This window comes from Pseudorca crassidens, chromosome 16 (assembly GCF_039906515.1).
Source record: "Pseudorca crassidens isolate mPseCra1 chromosome 16, mPseCra1.hap1, whole genome shotgun sequence".
Taxonomy (NCBI): domain Eukaryota; kingdom Metazoa; phylum Chordata; class Mammalia; order Artiodactyla; family Delphinidae; genus Pseudorca; species Pseudorca crassidens.
In genome coordinates, this window is record NC_090311.1 from 72,601,547 (window position 1) to 72,618,132 (window position 16,586).

Consider the following 16,586-nt stretch of genomic DNA (forward strand, 5'->3'; position numbering starts at 1 on the left):
GTAAAGCCATGTCAATCAAAAAGCTAGCCAGTTGCTTAAACTTTTTCTTTTTTAATTAATTTTATTTATTTTTGGCTGCGTTGGGTCTTCGTTGCTGCACATGGGCTTTCTCTAGTTGTGGCGAGCTGGGGCTACTCTTCATTGCGGTGTGCGGGCTACTCTTCGTTGTAGTGCGTGGGCTTCTCATTGTGGTGGTTTCTCTTGCTGTGGAGCATGGGCTTAGTTGCTCCACGGCATGTGGGATCTTCCCGGACCAGGGATTGGACCCGTGTCCCCTGCACTGGCAGGCGGATTCTTAATCACTGCGCCACCAGCGAAGTCCCTGCTTAAACTTTTAAACTTTTTCCATGCAGATGTTTTAGGCTAGAAACATAAACAGTAATTGCATTTGGATGCTCTAAACTTATCTTTTTCAGCATCCAAATTTCCATTCTCACAATTTTATTTCCAGAAGTAGATACTTCTGGAATATCATAGGCTATTGCCTACCTTAACCTTTGGCCAAGATGATAAATCCTACTGGCTCAGCTATTCTAAGAGGTGATCAAATACTTGTTTCAGACCATAGAAAAGGGAAATTCTCCCAGATGACCAAGAGGCAGGCCCAAGAGGCACACCCAGTGACCAGCTGTTCTGGTTTGCCCAGGACGAAGGGGTTTTCCAGGATATGAGACTTCCAGTGGCCAAAGCAAGAAAGTCCTAGGTGCTACACCTAACCCCTATTTTACACATAGAGTCTGGATTCTGTAAGTTTACCCTCATCACTTTTTAAAATTGCCATATTAGAATGCACTATTAGTAAACTATTCCCTTTTCATAGAGATAATACTGCAGGGGGAAATGTTCATATATAAAAGTAGGGGCTTGATAGATGTCTGTTTAGTTATATACACAAAAATATGTATATAATGAAAGAATATTTAAAAACAATTCATAGACAATTTTCAAAATATGTACACAATTTCCAATGTTTACTGCTTGTCCGTTTTGTGTGATTTTATTCATATGCTGTTTCCTTAGAGATGCTTGCTTTATATTTCTGAATTACATGCATTTTATCATATTAGAGTGTTTTACTTCAGTTATATTTTCTTCTTATATCTCTCTTATCAGTTTAATAGATCTGGGTGTTCTTTAGTTACAGATAGAGATTAAGAAAAATGAGGAAATGAGGCTGTTAAGTGTGATTTGCCCAAACCATCATCCTGTAATACATACAAGTTGTAAATTAGTTGTATCTTTTTTTTTCAAACCATATAATTCTAATTCTGTATTCTAATGATGCCATCCTGTTACATGAATTATTGTGAAAGTAAAAAAATCTGAAATATTTTTACAGCTAAGATTTATTTTCTGGTCTAAGTGAAAAAAATCAGCATCATTTAATTGTAAAGCAGATGTAAAGATATATTTTTTAAAATATATATTCACAAGCATACATACATACCGTGTGTGTGTGTTTGTTATATGAATAGAGGAAATGAGACACAGAGAGGAAGAGAGAAATGCAAGAGAGAGTGGCAGCCAGAGTAAGAATAGATAGAAATGGTTGAAATTAGCCAATGTGACTTAACATTGGGGAATTCAAATGAGGTTTATGGGAAAAAAGTAGTAGAATAACTTTAACACTCTGTGCCAGGCTCAGACCTGGAACCAGGATACTCAGATGAATAAGACACAGCCTGCCCTCAGGTAGCTCATTGTCTAGTTGGGGGAGGAGACTTGTACATATGTAACTTGTAACACAGTAAGATAAGTGCAATTATAAAATGAAAGCAGCATTCAGTGTGGGTATAGTATGTATCTGCGGGAGAGGGGCTGCAGAAGAAGACTTCATGCAGGAATTGGTGCTTGAGCTGAGTCTTGAAGGGCCGGTGGGATGTGATCAGGTGGGCATGGGTTGGAAAAGGAGTGAGGGTGGTAGGAGAAGGACGTTCCAGGAGCTCAAATGCTCAGAGGCATTTGAGTGGATAATAGGGGTCTTTTCAGAGATATTTGTTTAAGGAATGCACACGTCACGAGGGGACTTGCAAATATGTCAAAGCTTGGTTTGCAACAGAGACCTGATGATGGAGGGTTTATTTGGACGTTATTGCAGGAGAGTAATGTGATGAGAACTGTATAACAGTGGGTTAGACAGTAGATTGGTGGGAAAAGTACTGGAGGCTGAGATGGCGATTAGGAGGCCGTTGTTCAGAACAGAAAAGATCTGGAGGAGGTAAACTGAGGCAGTGGTAGTTCACACGGTGGGAGGTTGATGATTGAGGCAGTGGGAGTGATAAAGAGCGTGATGTGTGGTTTGATGGGAGGAGATCAGGGAAAAGAGGCCTCTGAGGTTGTGGTCTCACGCAGAGTATGTGGAATGAAACATAAGGTATGGAAAGGAAATGCTAGAACAGGTAAATATGTTTAGTTTCACCTATGTAAGTAAAGGAAAACAATTATATTTTGCTAATGATTATGCTTTGAATCGTTAGTTTAGGTATTTCATTTTAAAAATGATTATGCTTATACTGGAGATCGATTCTCAAAATTTTTTCACTGATAGGAGTCTGATCAAAAATGATTGGAGGGGCTTCCCTGGTGGCGCAGTGGTTAAGAATCCGCCTGCCTATGCAGGGGACACAGGTTCGAGCCCTGGTCAGGAAGATCCCACATGCCATGGAGCAACTAAGCCCCTGCACCACAGCTACTGAGCCCGCGAGCCACAACTACTGAAGACTGCGCGCCTAGAGCCCGTGCTCTGCAACAAGAGAAGCCACCGCAATGAGAAGCCTGTGCACCGCAACGAAGAGTAGCCCCCGCTCGCCGCAGCTAGAGAAAAGCTCGCGCGCAGCAACAAAGACCCAACGCAGCCAAAAATAAATAAATAAAATAAATTTAGAAAAAAAAAAAAAAGATTGGAGACCAGGGAAGTCCCTGGCAGTCCAGGGGTTAGGACTCAGTGCTTTCATGGCCATGGCCCAGGTTCAATCCCTGGTCAGGGCACTAAGATCCCACAAGCCGTGTGGTGTGGCCAAATTAATTAATTAATTATTTAAAATGATTGGAGACCAAAGAAGGCTTTAAGGCCGTGGTTTCCAAACTTTATATTCCTGGAACCCTTTACACTCTTTTTATTTAGGACCCCAAGGAACTTTTAATTATGTGGAATTACTTATTTATATTTATTCTGTTAAAATTTACTGTATTAAAAGGTGAGAAATTTAAAAATATTTGTTTAGTAATTCATTTAAAGATAATAATAACAAACTCAGTACATGTTAGCATAAATAACATACTTATTATGAAAAACAATTCTATTTTCCAAAAGAAAAAGTTTAGTGAGAAGGATGGCCTTGTTTTACATTTTGGCAAATCTCCTTAATGCCTGGCTTCATGGAAGACATCTGGATTCTCATGTCTTCTCTGTACTCAGTCTATTGCAATGTGCTTTTTTGGTTGAAGTTTGTGAAGGAAATCTGGTCTCACACAAAGGAAAAGGGAGGGGTTTTCAATAGTCTTTTCAGGTAACTGTAGAAACTCTTCTTTGATACTATCCCAAAACTTGATGTATGATAATTTTCCAAGGGTTAATTGCAATATGGAACCTGAAACCACATGAATATACTTTCCGTGCTCTGTAATATTAAATCAATGTGTTTATTCTGTACTTTGAATAGGTCAGCATTCAAGTCTGATTTTGTAACATCATGAATTGGTTATGTGAAAAATATTGGTCCTCTGAGTTATACAAGAACTTTAAAATGTTGACACATTTTATTAAACAACAGCTAAAAAATCACTTTTGTTAGTATCGCCAATAGGCTTATCAGAAAATCTTTATGTGTTGGGAATCTGTCAAATCATGGTGTTGGATAAAAGTTTCCAAAAATTCTAATTTTTGCTGGAAAGCTCAAATTTTATCATTGGTAACAGTTATTGTCAGTTATTTTCCTTGTTTGTTTTCAAGAAAATGTCTGCCAAATACTCAAGTCTGAGTAACCATAGTTTGTGTCTGTCAGACATTCTTTCAAATACATACAGGGTTACATAGAAAAAGTGGCTACTTTAGCTGGCTACTAAAACAATTGCATACGTGCTTTTTCGCGGCAACAATTGTAATTCAGATGAAGCATTTTTAAAAAATTTGTTTGCTTTTACTGTGAGTGAGTGAGTGGTGATGAAACATATAAGGTATGAAGTTGGATACCAATATCTTGATTTGTACTAAGGCTCTTGAAGTTTTTCTCACCATGTCTTTTGCACCAATAGCATAAATGGGAACACAGTGAAAAAAGCAGGAAACGTGTCAGTATCGTGAAAATAGTTTTGACTTCATGGACTCCATTGAAAGACCTTGAGGACCATCTTTTTAATAACTGGTGGTTTAAGGTCATCCTAATACAGATGTGGGAAAGCATCATGTCACCTTCTGCTTTTTGAAAAGTTTAGAGAAAAAGCATTTCAAATTTCTGCTACTTAAAAAAAAATGAGATGATCTTATCTGAAACCCATGGCCTTGAAATAGTTTTTTAAATTTTCTTTCTTTTTAGTCTAAGGTAAAATGTTTAAAAGTTACTGTTTTAACTTTTCTAGCATTGGCATTTATTAATCAGAAATGCCTTTTTTTTTTTTTCTTGTCCCTAATGCCTACCATTTGACAGAGCCCTGACAACCAAATCACACAAAAGTAAATTCATTCCCTCTCCAAAGGCTTTCTGAAATATAGTTTTAGTTAAGGGTGACATTTTTTGGCTTCACAAAATTGATTGTTCAGGAACAGGTCTTATTTCATCGAAGTATATTCTATGTAATAATGATAAATGTATAAATCAATCCAACTCATGTTTTAATGAGATAGTATCTCTTCCCTTAAATCATACAAAAGTGTGCTATATTTTAAAAGGTTTATTTGAAGTATAATTATTTTCATCTATCTCATTTCTTTAAGAATACTTTTTTTTTTTTTTTTGCGGTACGCGGGCCTCTCCTGTCGCGGAGCACAGGCTTCGGATGCGCAGGCTTAGCGGCCATGGCTCACGGGCCCAGCCGCTCCGCAGCATGTGGGATCCTCCCGGACCAGGGCACGAACCCGCGTCCCCTGCATCGGCAGGCGGACTCTCAACCACTGCGCCACCAGGGAAGCCAAGAATACTGGGTTTTTTTTGGACCAAGAATACTTTTTAATGCAATCACAGATGATCATCTGGGTCCTGAGTTAAATGCTAATTTCCTAAAATGTTTATGCGTTGTATTTGTTAAACCCATGTATTCTTTCTAATCATAGTCCAGGTCGCAATTTGAAAGGAATGAAAATGACCTTAATAACTCACCTAATGAGTCATAGTTAAAATTAGTTTTTAGACTACGGCTTTCGTGTTGTTTACAGGGTGATCCCCAAGAACAGACGATGTTGCAGAAGAAAGGCAAATGTTATGAGTTAGAAGCCAGAGGAAATTTTTATGAAAAACAAAACTGGGGTTATTAGATACAAGATTAAGCCAACAAACAGCCTTAAATATTGCCCTGTGGTCTCAAGAAAGGGATAGTGAGTAGTAAGGGTTTTTCTTTCTAACTGTAAAAGAATTTCAAATTTACAGAAAAGTGGAGAATAGTATAGCAAGCAACCATATGGTCACCACTTAAATGTAACCGTTGCTAATATTTTATTGCATTTTCTTCCTCTTTTTTTTTTCAAAGATATTGTAAACTAAAGACATGATGTTTTACTCCTAAATGAGGTAGTTTGCATCTCTAAAAGATAAAACCTTATAAATATACATTTTGCGATGATGGGATGATCTGAGAGCGCCAGAGGGCCTTTGTTTTGCAGACTGGGGTGTACCAGGCTATGAAGTCCAGCAAAATACCTTGGCATGTGAAGGGGATTTTATAAAATTGTTTAGAGGACCTAGAGGAGGAAGAACACTGAACCAAGGGTAAAGGTGTGGAAGAGAGACAGAGATATTTTAATGGGCAAGTTTGATTAAATTTTGCTATTTGGTGTGTGATTTAACCATTTTCTCTATCTCTCCATAATGTCTTAATTTAAATTTACATTATTCATTCATGCTTTAGAAATTGGATTATTTTTTTGACTTGGCCCTGACCTTAGGGTGGGTGTGGAGTGAAAACCAAGGCTGCCCAATGTGTTCACTGGAACTGCACAACTAACATCAGAGGGATCTAGGAACCCATACTTTGAAGAGTTTTAGCCAGTTAGTAACAGAATGTCCTATTAGAGTTATTTAATTACACCTCTTTTTTTTCTTGCATTGAAGTAATACCGTCTGGCTTAATTTGTGCAATGTCTTCTTGTGTTTAGGTCTCGGATGTGGTTTATTATACACTGCAACAGTGACCATTACATGCCAGTATTTCGACAGCCGCCGAGGCCTTGCACTTGGCCTGATTTCAACAGGTACGTTTTCAATATAAGTACAGCATTGCTACTCTTCAGCCTTCTAATCAAAGTTAGAAGTTACAAAGCACAGATACGTTTAACCAACCATGCCCCCGCTGCCATTCACGTAGCACAATTTATTTTACTCTAGTCCTAGAAGGAAATTTTATTTTCCCCTGTAAATATGGGTGTAGCTTTCAAAAAACCCTAAAGATACATGTATGAAAAAGCTGGGGCATTAGATGTCCAGTATAATATAGGAAAAGAAAACTTATGGGTCCAGTAAATTGAGAGTCACATGCTGGTGAGAGCCTTGCTAAAAGCAGCAGAGAGCACTTAAGTAAAGCACCTGATCCCTGGGAAAGAGAGGAGAAATGGAAGGAAAATGGGTCCCTTCAGGCCATTGTCGGGAAGAACAATGCTGTGACACCTCTCCAGCTCCATTTATTGTGGAACTTAGGGTTTTTCCAAAGTACTGGTTTGTGAATACATCTCGTTGCTCTATTTGCATATCCAAACAACAGACTGTTTACACTGGTTATTCTTTTAATGACGGGGTGGGGCGGGGAGCGGCTGTGTGTGTGTGTGTGTGTGTGTGTGTGTGTGTGTGTGTGTGTGTGTGTGTGTGTAAGTGTAAAAGCCTTCTGGACTCGCTCTGATACTGTAAAGTGGTGTTTTACTTTTCAGATGGATTTTTTTCTAGGCTATTTAGAGAACTTATCCAAATTTCTGTGGCCAATGCTTTAGGAGTTTGCTTAGGAGATAAGGCTGCCAAGCTTACTAAAACTTGTGTTTAAGTTTACATTGCTACTTGTTCATGGGTAGATATTCCTGGGAGGTCAGACGTTCAGATAAGCTGAAGTACTTCAGTAGTGTATCTGGCAGCGGGATCCAAACTAATGTTTCGTTCCTGAGGCCAATGCAGTGGCAACAGAGTGCTTCCACATCAAAATAAATCGAGCTGGATATTTCCCCAAGGTGGTTTAAGGAAGCATTGCCAGGAAAGAAATGTGAATCATGCCCTAGGAGGAAACAGGACCGGAGTCTGAGGGCATGGCTAAGGCAGAACTGGGAGAAGAAAGAGAAAAAACAAAAGATGGAGAAGCCAGAGCAGCTGGAAGGCAGTTTAAAGAACCTGACAGCCGCATAGCACAGGGAGATCAGCTCGGTGCTTTGTGACCACGTGGAGGGGTGGGATAGGGAGGGTGGGAGGGTGGAGATGCAAGAGGGAAGAGATATGGGAACATATGCATATGTATAACTCATTCACTTTGTTATAAAGCAGAAACTAACACACTATTGTAAAGCAATTATACTCCAATAAAGATGTAAAAAAAATAATAATTAAAAAAAAAAAAAAGAACCTGACAGCATCTCCCACAAGTGTGGGAGGGAGTGTGAGAGCAGGGCTGGCAGCTTAACGGATAATAGGCCTTACCTATACTGTATTTTTTGTAGAGGCACTATAACGTAGTGACAAGCCCAAGACCCTGGAGCCAGTCTGCTTGGTTTTGAATTCTGTGTCACTCAGTAGCTGTCTGGTGATGGACAAGTTACCTGTTCTGTGAAATTAACTGTTACGCCTCAGTTTTCTGAACTGTAAAATGGGGATAATAATAGCACCCATCTGTTGGGCTGCACCCTGTAAGGCCTGTGCTTGCCCAGCTTCAAGACAGAAGAAAGAGCTTGGAGTCAGCGACAGAGACATCAGTGGTTTAATGGAAGGGGGGAGCTTACAAATCCAAAGCAAGATCCTGGAGTGATGCCCCAGGTGTGTGGTAGAGGGTGGGCAAGACATGGATGCGGGTTTTCGCTCCCGGGGTGGGGAGGGGAGATTGCCAGTTATAGGGGAATTGACATCAGGTTGGCTCATTGGTTACCAGGAAACTAGCAGAGAGGCACACACCTCCCCACCCCTTGGATAAGAGCAATCCCTAGGTGGGGCCTGGGACCAGTATATAGGAAGGTCAGTCATGCGAGTAGGTGTAGGTAACGCAGGCACTGGTCAGGCAGGGGATGTACAGAGAGCAAGAGAACAGCCATCTTGGGTGGCCTGACCATACACCATCACATTGCGTCATTGGGAATATTGAAGGAACATATGTGTAAGGCACATGGCAGGGGCTCTAAAAGTGTTAGTCATTATAATTATGACCTAGGTTTCCTTTAACGTCCGAATTTATTTGTGATGAAGATGTTGGAAATTGTATGCTGAGAGAGCTGCTCTTGCTTTCACTCAGTCTAAAGACGAGAGCATGAGAGACTGGGCTGTGGCACACTGAACCAAAATGGATTGACTGTGGACAATCTAGATTTGGCGGAATCGGAGTTTTTAGTTGTAGCACATAGGAAGTTAGATGAGGCAAAGTTAAGGAGCAGCATGAATCCACTGTCTTTGTCTATTCAGACTGCTGTAAAGTTGCATAGATTGAGTGGCTTGTACACAATAGAAATTTATTTCTCATAGTTCTGGAGGCTGGAAGTCTGAGATCAGGGTGTCGAGGTCAGCGTGGTTAGATTCTGCTGAGAGCCCTCTTCTGGGTTACAGACTGCCACCTTCTCCCTTTGTCCTCATGTGGCAGAAGGGAAGAGGAAGCTCTCTCAGGTTCTCTTTTATAATGGCACTAATCCCATTCAGGAGGGTTCTACCCTATGACCTAATCACCTCTCAAAGGAGAAACCTCCTAATTCCATCACACTGGGGGTTAAGATTTCAATTTACAAATTTTGGAGAGACACAAACCTTCACACTGTAGTATCCACCTTCAGTGAAAGTGGTGACAAGAAAAACAGAAGTCACAGTAGAGTTTTTCTTTAATTGAAAAAAAAACCCAAAAGCAAAATATAGTTGAAATAATGTGACCTGGGACTTCCCTGGCGGTCCAGGGGTTAAGACTTCGCCTTCCAGTGCAGGGGGTGCGAGTTCGATCCCTGGTTGGGGAGCTAAGTTCCCACAGGCCTCGGGGCAAAAAAAACAAAGCATAAAGCAGAAGCAGTATTGTAACAAATTCAATAAAGACTTTAAAAATGGTCCATGTCAAGAAAAAAATCTAAAAAAAAAAAAGAAATAATGAGACCTAGTTGAAATATTGTGATCCAGTTGAAAGAAAGAAACATGGGCATGAAATGGAGGTTTTGGGGAAACGATCTTAATCCCTGGTGAACAGGGATTGATAAACTGATGCCCGTGGACCAAAACTGGTCTATTACCTGTTTTTGGACAGTTCGTGAGCTAAAAATGGTTTTTACATTTTTGTTTCGTTGAAAAAAAATCGAAAGAAGAATATTTCATGGCACATGAAATTAGGTAAAATTAAAGTTTCAGTGTCCATAAATAAAGCTTTATTGAAACACAACCATATTCGTTCCTTCATGATTCTTCTCTGGCTGCTTTCATGCTTCAAGGGCTGAGTTGAGCATTTGTGACAGAGGTTGTATGGCTCACTATGCCTTAATTATTTACTCTCTAGCCCTTTATAGAAAAAGTCTGTTGACCCCTGGTCTTAATCAAAGCATGAGTGTATCTCTTATTGTTTCAGGCTCCCTGAACATCAATTCATATTCTCCCTCTTTGTGATAATGTATACTTTAGGCATGCATGGAAGCATAATTAGTGTTTTATTTCACTTTTTCCTTTATCGTGTTGATTTTTAAATTGGGATTTTATTTTCGAAGATTAAAAATTATGGTTTTACAGTTTACACAGTTCCACAAGAGAGCTCTAATTACTCTTCACTGCCCTGAAAGAATCCTGCATCTTTTTTTTTTCTCTTCTTTTTGGCCAAGCATCGTGGCTTGTGGGATCTTAGTTCCCCCACCAGGGATCGAACCTGGGCCCTCTTCAGTGAGAGTGTGGAGTCCTAACCCCTGGCCCACAGGGAATTCCCTCCTGCATCGTTCTAAGCCATAACTACATTCTCATGGGCTGTGGGCTAAAGAAACTAGTGTCCAAAGTGGAATTTTATTTCGCTGCCCTGTCGTACACTTAGCATATCATAGGTGTTTGATAAAACCTATTGAATTGATTTTATATGTTTCCCTTATATTTCATGATGTTGACAGATAAAGTTAGTTGGTGAGCAAAGGGGAATTATCTATTTTCTCAACTTAAGGTCAAAATACAGAACTTTCCAAATACCAAGAATATTTTTAAGTGTCTAATTATATGGCACTTTGTTAGAACTTCTACAAAGAAATGGTGTTGGAGAAAAAGATGAATTAATAATGAATGGATGCTAATGCAGTATGGAATTATATGAAAGGTCCTCTTTTCAGTTCTTTGTTCGTTTTCTGAAATGCTTTCAACTTTTGAAGTATGTGCCACTTTTAAAAAGATAAGGCAGAATTCAATTCATCTACTTTTATAACTTCTCAGTAGTCAGCAAAGAGACACTTTCTTGGTAGCCACAAAAAGATACTATTTTAGCTGTCATTACATTAATGTGAGCTATTAATTAACGTTTGCAAGCGAAGTCTTTTTTCTTTGGGGATGAAGGAGTTAACTTTAAATATATTAGGAAGGGACAACTGTAGTACCAAAAAAAAAAAAAAAAAGTTATAACTCTAAGACAAAGCCATTTGGTTATTTGTAAGAATTTTTGATGGGTTTTTACCGTAAACTTGGCATCCTATTGGGGTTTTGATATAATTTGGTATAGACCGTTTAAAAAGTATGATCAACCTATTTAGACTATTTTTTTTATTACAGATCTACTTATTTCTTTCCTGTGTTTCCACGTGACATTTCTCAATGGTATTTAAATGTTAAAACAATCAAAAACTTGAAATCAGAGCCATATAAGAACACTGCAAATTAATTGGGCTAATGTAACTTTCCATTCCAGTGTGGTTAGTGTGATCTATGCTTAAAAAATGGAGTATTTACAGTGTTGCCCAAATGTGCAAACCAGGCATATTTTGTAATTTTAATACCCTATCAGAGTTCACTTTACTCTTCTCATAGTTTATTAATATCAAGCATCCATTCTGGTGATTAGCAATGGATTTGAGCTATCAAACCACTATAAATATCCTAAAACTAAAATATATCCTTCATCTCAAAAAATAAAACGTGAGAACTTTTCTCTTCCAAAAGGAATGCATACATAACATGGAGCCAGAAAAGTACTTTTTTGGTACTTTTTTAAGTACCCAAAAAGGAGTTGCATAGGTATTTGTTAAGGACGTTGGGCTCCTGGTGTCAGACTGGGTGTGAATCCTTCTTACGGCATTTACAGCTCTCTGATGTGTGGCAAATTTCTCAAACTTTCTAGCCCTAGGTCACTTCAAGTGTAGACTGGGAATAATAACAGGACCTACCCAGTAGGGTTATTGTAAGGATGAAACAAGATGGTGCGATGTAATGTGTTTAACGCAGTGTCTGACATACAAATGCGAATTCTTAAAATAAATGGTCACTATTGTTGTTACTATCTTCAGCATTCTTGCTGTGATTTTAATATGAAGGCACACACATGAATGCCAGTGTAAAAAAAGAAATCAAATTGTAATACTAATAATGCTTGTCCTGAGAGCCCCGAATGATAAGAGATTAAACAGTTACCATTTCCTTTTTAGGTTCAAGCATTGGACTTTTTATATATGCTGCTCTGCAGAGACTGCTGATTGAGTTCTATGGACTGGATGGATGCCTGCTGATTGTAGGTGCTTTAGCTTTAAATATATTAGCCTGTGGCAGTCTGATGAGACCCCTTCAGTCCTCTGATTGCACTTTGCCTGAAAAAATAGCTCTGGAAAAGGTACCAGGTAGATACTCGATTTACAATGAAAAAGAAAAGAACCTGGAAGAAAACATAAACATTCTTGAAAAGACCTACCGTGGTGAGGAAACATGTAAGAGCACTTTAGCCAGTGGTGACTGGAAACCAGAGAGTCTACTTCATAAAAACCCAACAACAATGGCACACACAAAAGAGACTGAAACGTACAAAAAGAAAGTTGCAGAACGGACATATTTTTGCAAACAGCTTGCCAAGAGGAAATGGCAGTTATATAAAAACTACTGTGAAGAAACTGTGGCTCTTTTTAAAAACAAAGTATTTTCAGCACTCTTCATTGCCATCTTTCTTTTTGACATCGGAGGGTTTCCACCGTCATTACTTATGGAAGATGTAGCAAGAAGTTCAAATGTGAAAGAAGAAGAGTTTCCTATGCCACTTATTTCCATTATTGGCATTATGACAGCAGTTGGTAAACTCATTTTAGGGATACTGGCTGACTTCAAGTGGATTAATACCTTATATCTTTACGTAGCTACCTTAATAATTATGAGCCTGGCCTTGTGTGCAATTCCATTTGCCAAAAGCTATGTCACGTTGGCACTACTTTCTGGGATCCTAGGGTTTCTTACTGGTAATTGGTCCATCTTTCCTTATGTGACCACGAAGACTGTGGGAATTGAAAAATTAGCCCATGCCTACGGGACATTAATGTTCTTTGCTGGACTTGGAAATAGCCTTGGACCACCAATTGTTGGTAAGATATTTATCTTAAAGTCAATGCACTGTACTGTTCTTCTTTGTAACATCTCTGGATACAGAAATTCATAGTGTAAGAATAGCACAGATTTATACAACATAAATCTGCGTGGAATGTCTCCTGATCGTGATTTATTCAAAATCACTTTGATGTTGTTGGGAAAGCCAGTACGCTTGCTCAGGAATCTGTGTTTATTCTTCATCTGGGAGAAACCCAAAATGCCTGCTTATTCTTGTCCAACTATTTGAGAAATTCTCCTCCTCTAACTCCCATTAGGCCACTTTGGGAGTAGATTGGGTAATATATATCCTAATCTGCACTGTATATAAATTTTTTTAATTAATTTTTTTATTGGAGTATAGTTGGTTTACAATGTTGTGTTAGTTTCTGCTGTACAGCAAAGTAAGTCACTTATACATACACATATATCCACTCTTTTTTAGATTCTAGTCCCATATATAGATCATTACAGAGCACTGAGTAGAGTTCCCTGTGCTATTCAGTAGGTCTTTATTAGTTATCTATTCTATATATAGTAGTGTGTATATGTCAGTCCCACGAACTGTATATAAATTGATGAACTTAGAGTATTCCTATTCATACTATGTCTATCAAACTCACTTTTTTCTTCCTCCCTTTTCAGGTTGGTTTTATGACTGGACCCACACCTATGACATTGCATTTTATTTTAGTGGCTTCTGCGTCCTGCTGGGAGGTTTTATTCTGCTGCTGGCAGCCTTGCCTTCCTGGGATACGTGCAACAAGCAACTCCCCAAGCCAACTCCAACAACCTTTTTGTACAAAGTTGCCTCTAATCCCTCTAATGTTTAGAGGAATATTGGAAGGCACTGAGGACTGTTTTCTCATAGCAAAATTGCACCGTGCGTGATCTGAATGAATTTTTTTTTTTTTTACATATCCTATTCTCTATGTACTGTGTATGTAGCCTCTATCTCCTGTATTTTTTTTTTCCTTTTTCCAAGAAGTGGGACTATTCTGTTTTACTATTATTGATGAGTTCTGGACATTGTGATCATTTTGGCCAGCCTCAGAAGGCTTTCTCTGTGTAAAGAAATATGATTTCTCTGCAGACTCCATTAGTTCCATTGCAAGGCAGCCAGAGGAGACTCTAGCTATTTCAGAACTGGTGCAAGCAGCGTGACGAGATATGTGTGTAGCCTGCCAGGGACTAAATCACTCTCTCCTCTCTGCTAGCCGCGCTAGTAAATAGAAGACTTCAAGCCAGTCAGGAAATGAAAGGGGTTCCTAAAACAGCGTTAAGAATTGCGGTGGCACAAAATTGATCATTTTTTAAAAATGATATTTTAAACTACCGTCACCAGTTTTCATTACAGTAAGTCCCCTACCTATGAACCTTCAAGTTGCGAACTTTCAAAGATAGGAAGTGCGTTCGCATGTCTAATCACGTAAGTTAGTTCACGTGTCTGGCGTAGATTGTCATGTGCGTGCATCCTCTACAAGTGGTTGTGCTTTTGTGTACTTGACTGTACAGTACTGTATAGGGTACAGTGGTACAGTATCTTTATTTCAAGCCCAGGATGTCCAGAAGCAAGCGTAAAAGCAATGGTGATGTAGCTGGTACTACTGTACTTTTCAAGGTAATGTACTGTAAGATTAAAAGTGTTTTCTTTATTTTTTGTGTTTGTTTTTTATGTATTGTTTGTGTGAAAAAGTATTATAAACCCATTACAGTACAGTACTATAGAGCCGATTGTGTTAGTTGGGTGTGTAGGCTAACTTTGTTGAACTTACAAACAAATTGGACTGCGAATGCACTCTCAGAATGGAACTCATTTGTGTGTAGGGGACTCATTGTACTCTGTTTACCTTGATGAACCACCCACATGTTTGGTGCCCACTGAGGATACATCCTTTCAATTCCTAAGGTGTTTGCTGAGTTGCAGGCAATCTCCAAACAGAGGAGTAGAGTTACTGTAGCCTTTCTTCATGGTTGGCCGCTGGAACCTCGCTCACTTTTGTTTGTCAGCATCCGCTCAGCTGGTGTTTCCCAAGAAGTGCTGATTTTACCTGTTTCCAAATTGGAAATGCATATTTAAACCATTCCGTTCTGGCAAATGGGAAACATCCATTTGCTTTGGGCACAGTGGGGATGAGTTGCAAGTCCTTGCATGTCTTGTCAGTGAAGCATTTATTTGCTACTATCAGATTTTATCACTATCCAATTTTAATTCAAGGGCAGAACTAAAAATTTGTGTGTGTCTGGATGTGTGTGTGGACGTGCACACGTTGTGCTCCGAGCCTGTGTGCTATTCAGTACGTGGGAAGGGAAAAAGGCAATAAGAAATTGATACCCTCCTCCAACTTTATTCACTCTTAAGCAAAATGTTCTAGGAAGAAAATCAACGTTTAATATGTTGACATTTTTCTAAGGAAATGTTTTAAAAACTTTGCTATGCATCAGAATCTTCTATAGATCCTTTTTAAAATGTAGTTGCCTGAGTACCACTAGTAGAGACTTTGATTATGTAGTTCTAGGTTGTGGGCTAAGCATCTGTATTTTTAATGAACTCTTCAAGTGATTCTGAGAGCACAACCTGAGTTGAGAATGACTGTTTTAAGATTGACAGCAGAGAAACACTTTTTTTCTCTTAAATAAAGAAACAAACCAAAAACCCATTGAGGTGAGGGGTTTTTAATAAATGGACAAGTTTGGTTCTTTAAATAGGAGTCACTCTTCCCACTGTGCCAAAATTGTCTTTTCATTTCTTTTGAAATATGTAAGGTTATTTTATACTTCTATGGTGCCTTTCTTCAAAGGCACGTGAAGCACTTTATAAGCATGAATCCCCACAACACCTCAGTGAGGTCGGTAAATAGTGTTTTTCCAGGCAGTAAACCTGGAGTGCGGGGAATTTCATAACTGAGTGAATCCTATTCAATAACCCAATAATGGGGCCCCAAAGCACTTGGACTTCTGCTCCATATTCAGACTTCTGGAAACTTTTCTATGCCTCACTCTTTAGTCACTGTCAAGGTTAGTAAGTAAAATAAATAGCATTCAAAAAAAAATTAAAGGAAATGTTTTTGTGATAAAAGTTTCTTTTTGCCAATATCATGTTCGGGAAATCCAATAACCTTTTCTTAACTTTTTTTTTTTTTTTTTTTTTTTTCCGGTACGCGGGCCTCTCCCTGTTGTGGCCTCTCCCGTTGCGGAGCACAGGCTCCGGACGCGCAGGCTCAGCGGCCATGGCTCACGGGCGCAGCCGCTCTGTGGCATGCGGGATCTTCCCGGACCGGGGCACGAACCCGTGTCCCCTGCATTGGCAGGCGGACTCTCAACCACTGCGCCACCAGGGAAGCGCTTTTCTTAACTTTTATGCCATCCCCACATTCATCAATGTTGATACTTGTCCAAGTGCGTCTTTACCATGTCTACTAATGTCTTCCAGTGTGTGCATTATCCATTGTCTAGGGAATGAATTTTAAGTTACAATAAAATACTTTTTGTTTGTTTTGCCTCAGTGTGGTTGCCTTTTTTCTTCTTAGCCCCCCGAATTACAGTCATACTTTACTTGAATGTAAGAATATGAATTCTCTGATTTCACTTCAGATCCAGAATCTGGTGATATAGATATTAGCATATTCAAAAGTCAATTTGCTAAACCATTTTGACCATTGCCTTCCAAAAAGCTAAAATATCAGTCCTACAGAATCCTTTTGA

The 16,586-nt window shown here is 39.1% G+C and overlaps 1 protein-coding gene across 3 annotated transcripts in view; it reads left to right on the forward strand.

Annotated features, from left to right (window-relative positions):
* The window catches only part of SLC16A9 (solute carrier family 16 member 9), a 65,989-nt gene extending 49,603 nt beyond the window's left edge, over positions 1-16,386 (forward strand). For all 3 annotated transcript variants that reach the window (XM_067710896.1, XM_067710898.1, XM_067710897.1), the window contains 3 exons: positions 6,308-6,403; positions 11,963-12,880; positions 13,527-16,386. In XM_067710896.1, the coding sequence (XP_067566997.1) occupies positions 6,308-6,403; positions 11,963-12,880; positions 13,527-13,714 (1,202 nt within the window). In that variant the 3' untranslated portion in view covers positions 13,715-16,386. The remainder of the gene's footprint in view (positions 1-6,307; positions 6,404-11,962; positions 12,881-13,526) is intronic.
* The last annotated feature ends 200 nt before the right edge of the window (positions 16,387-16,586 follow it).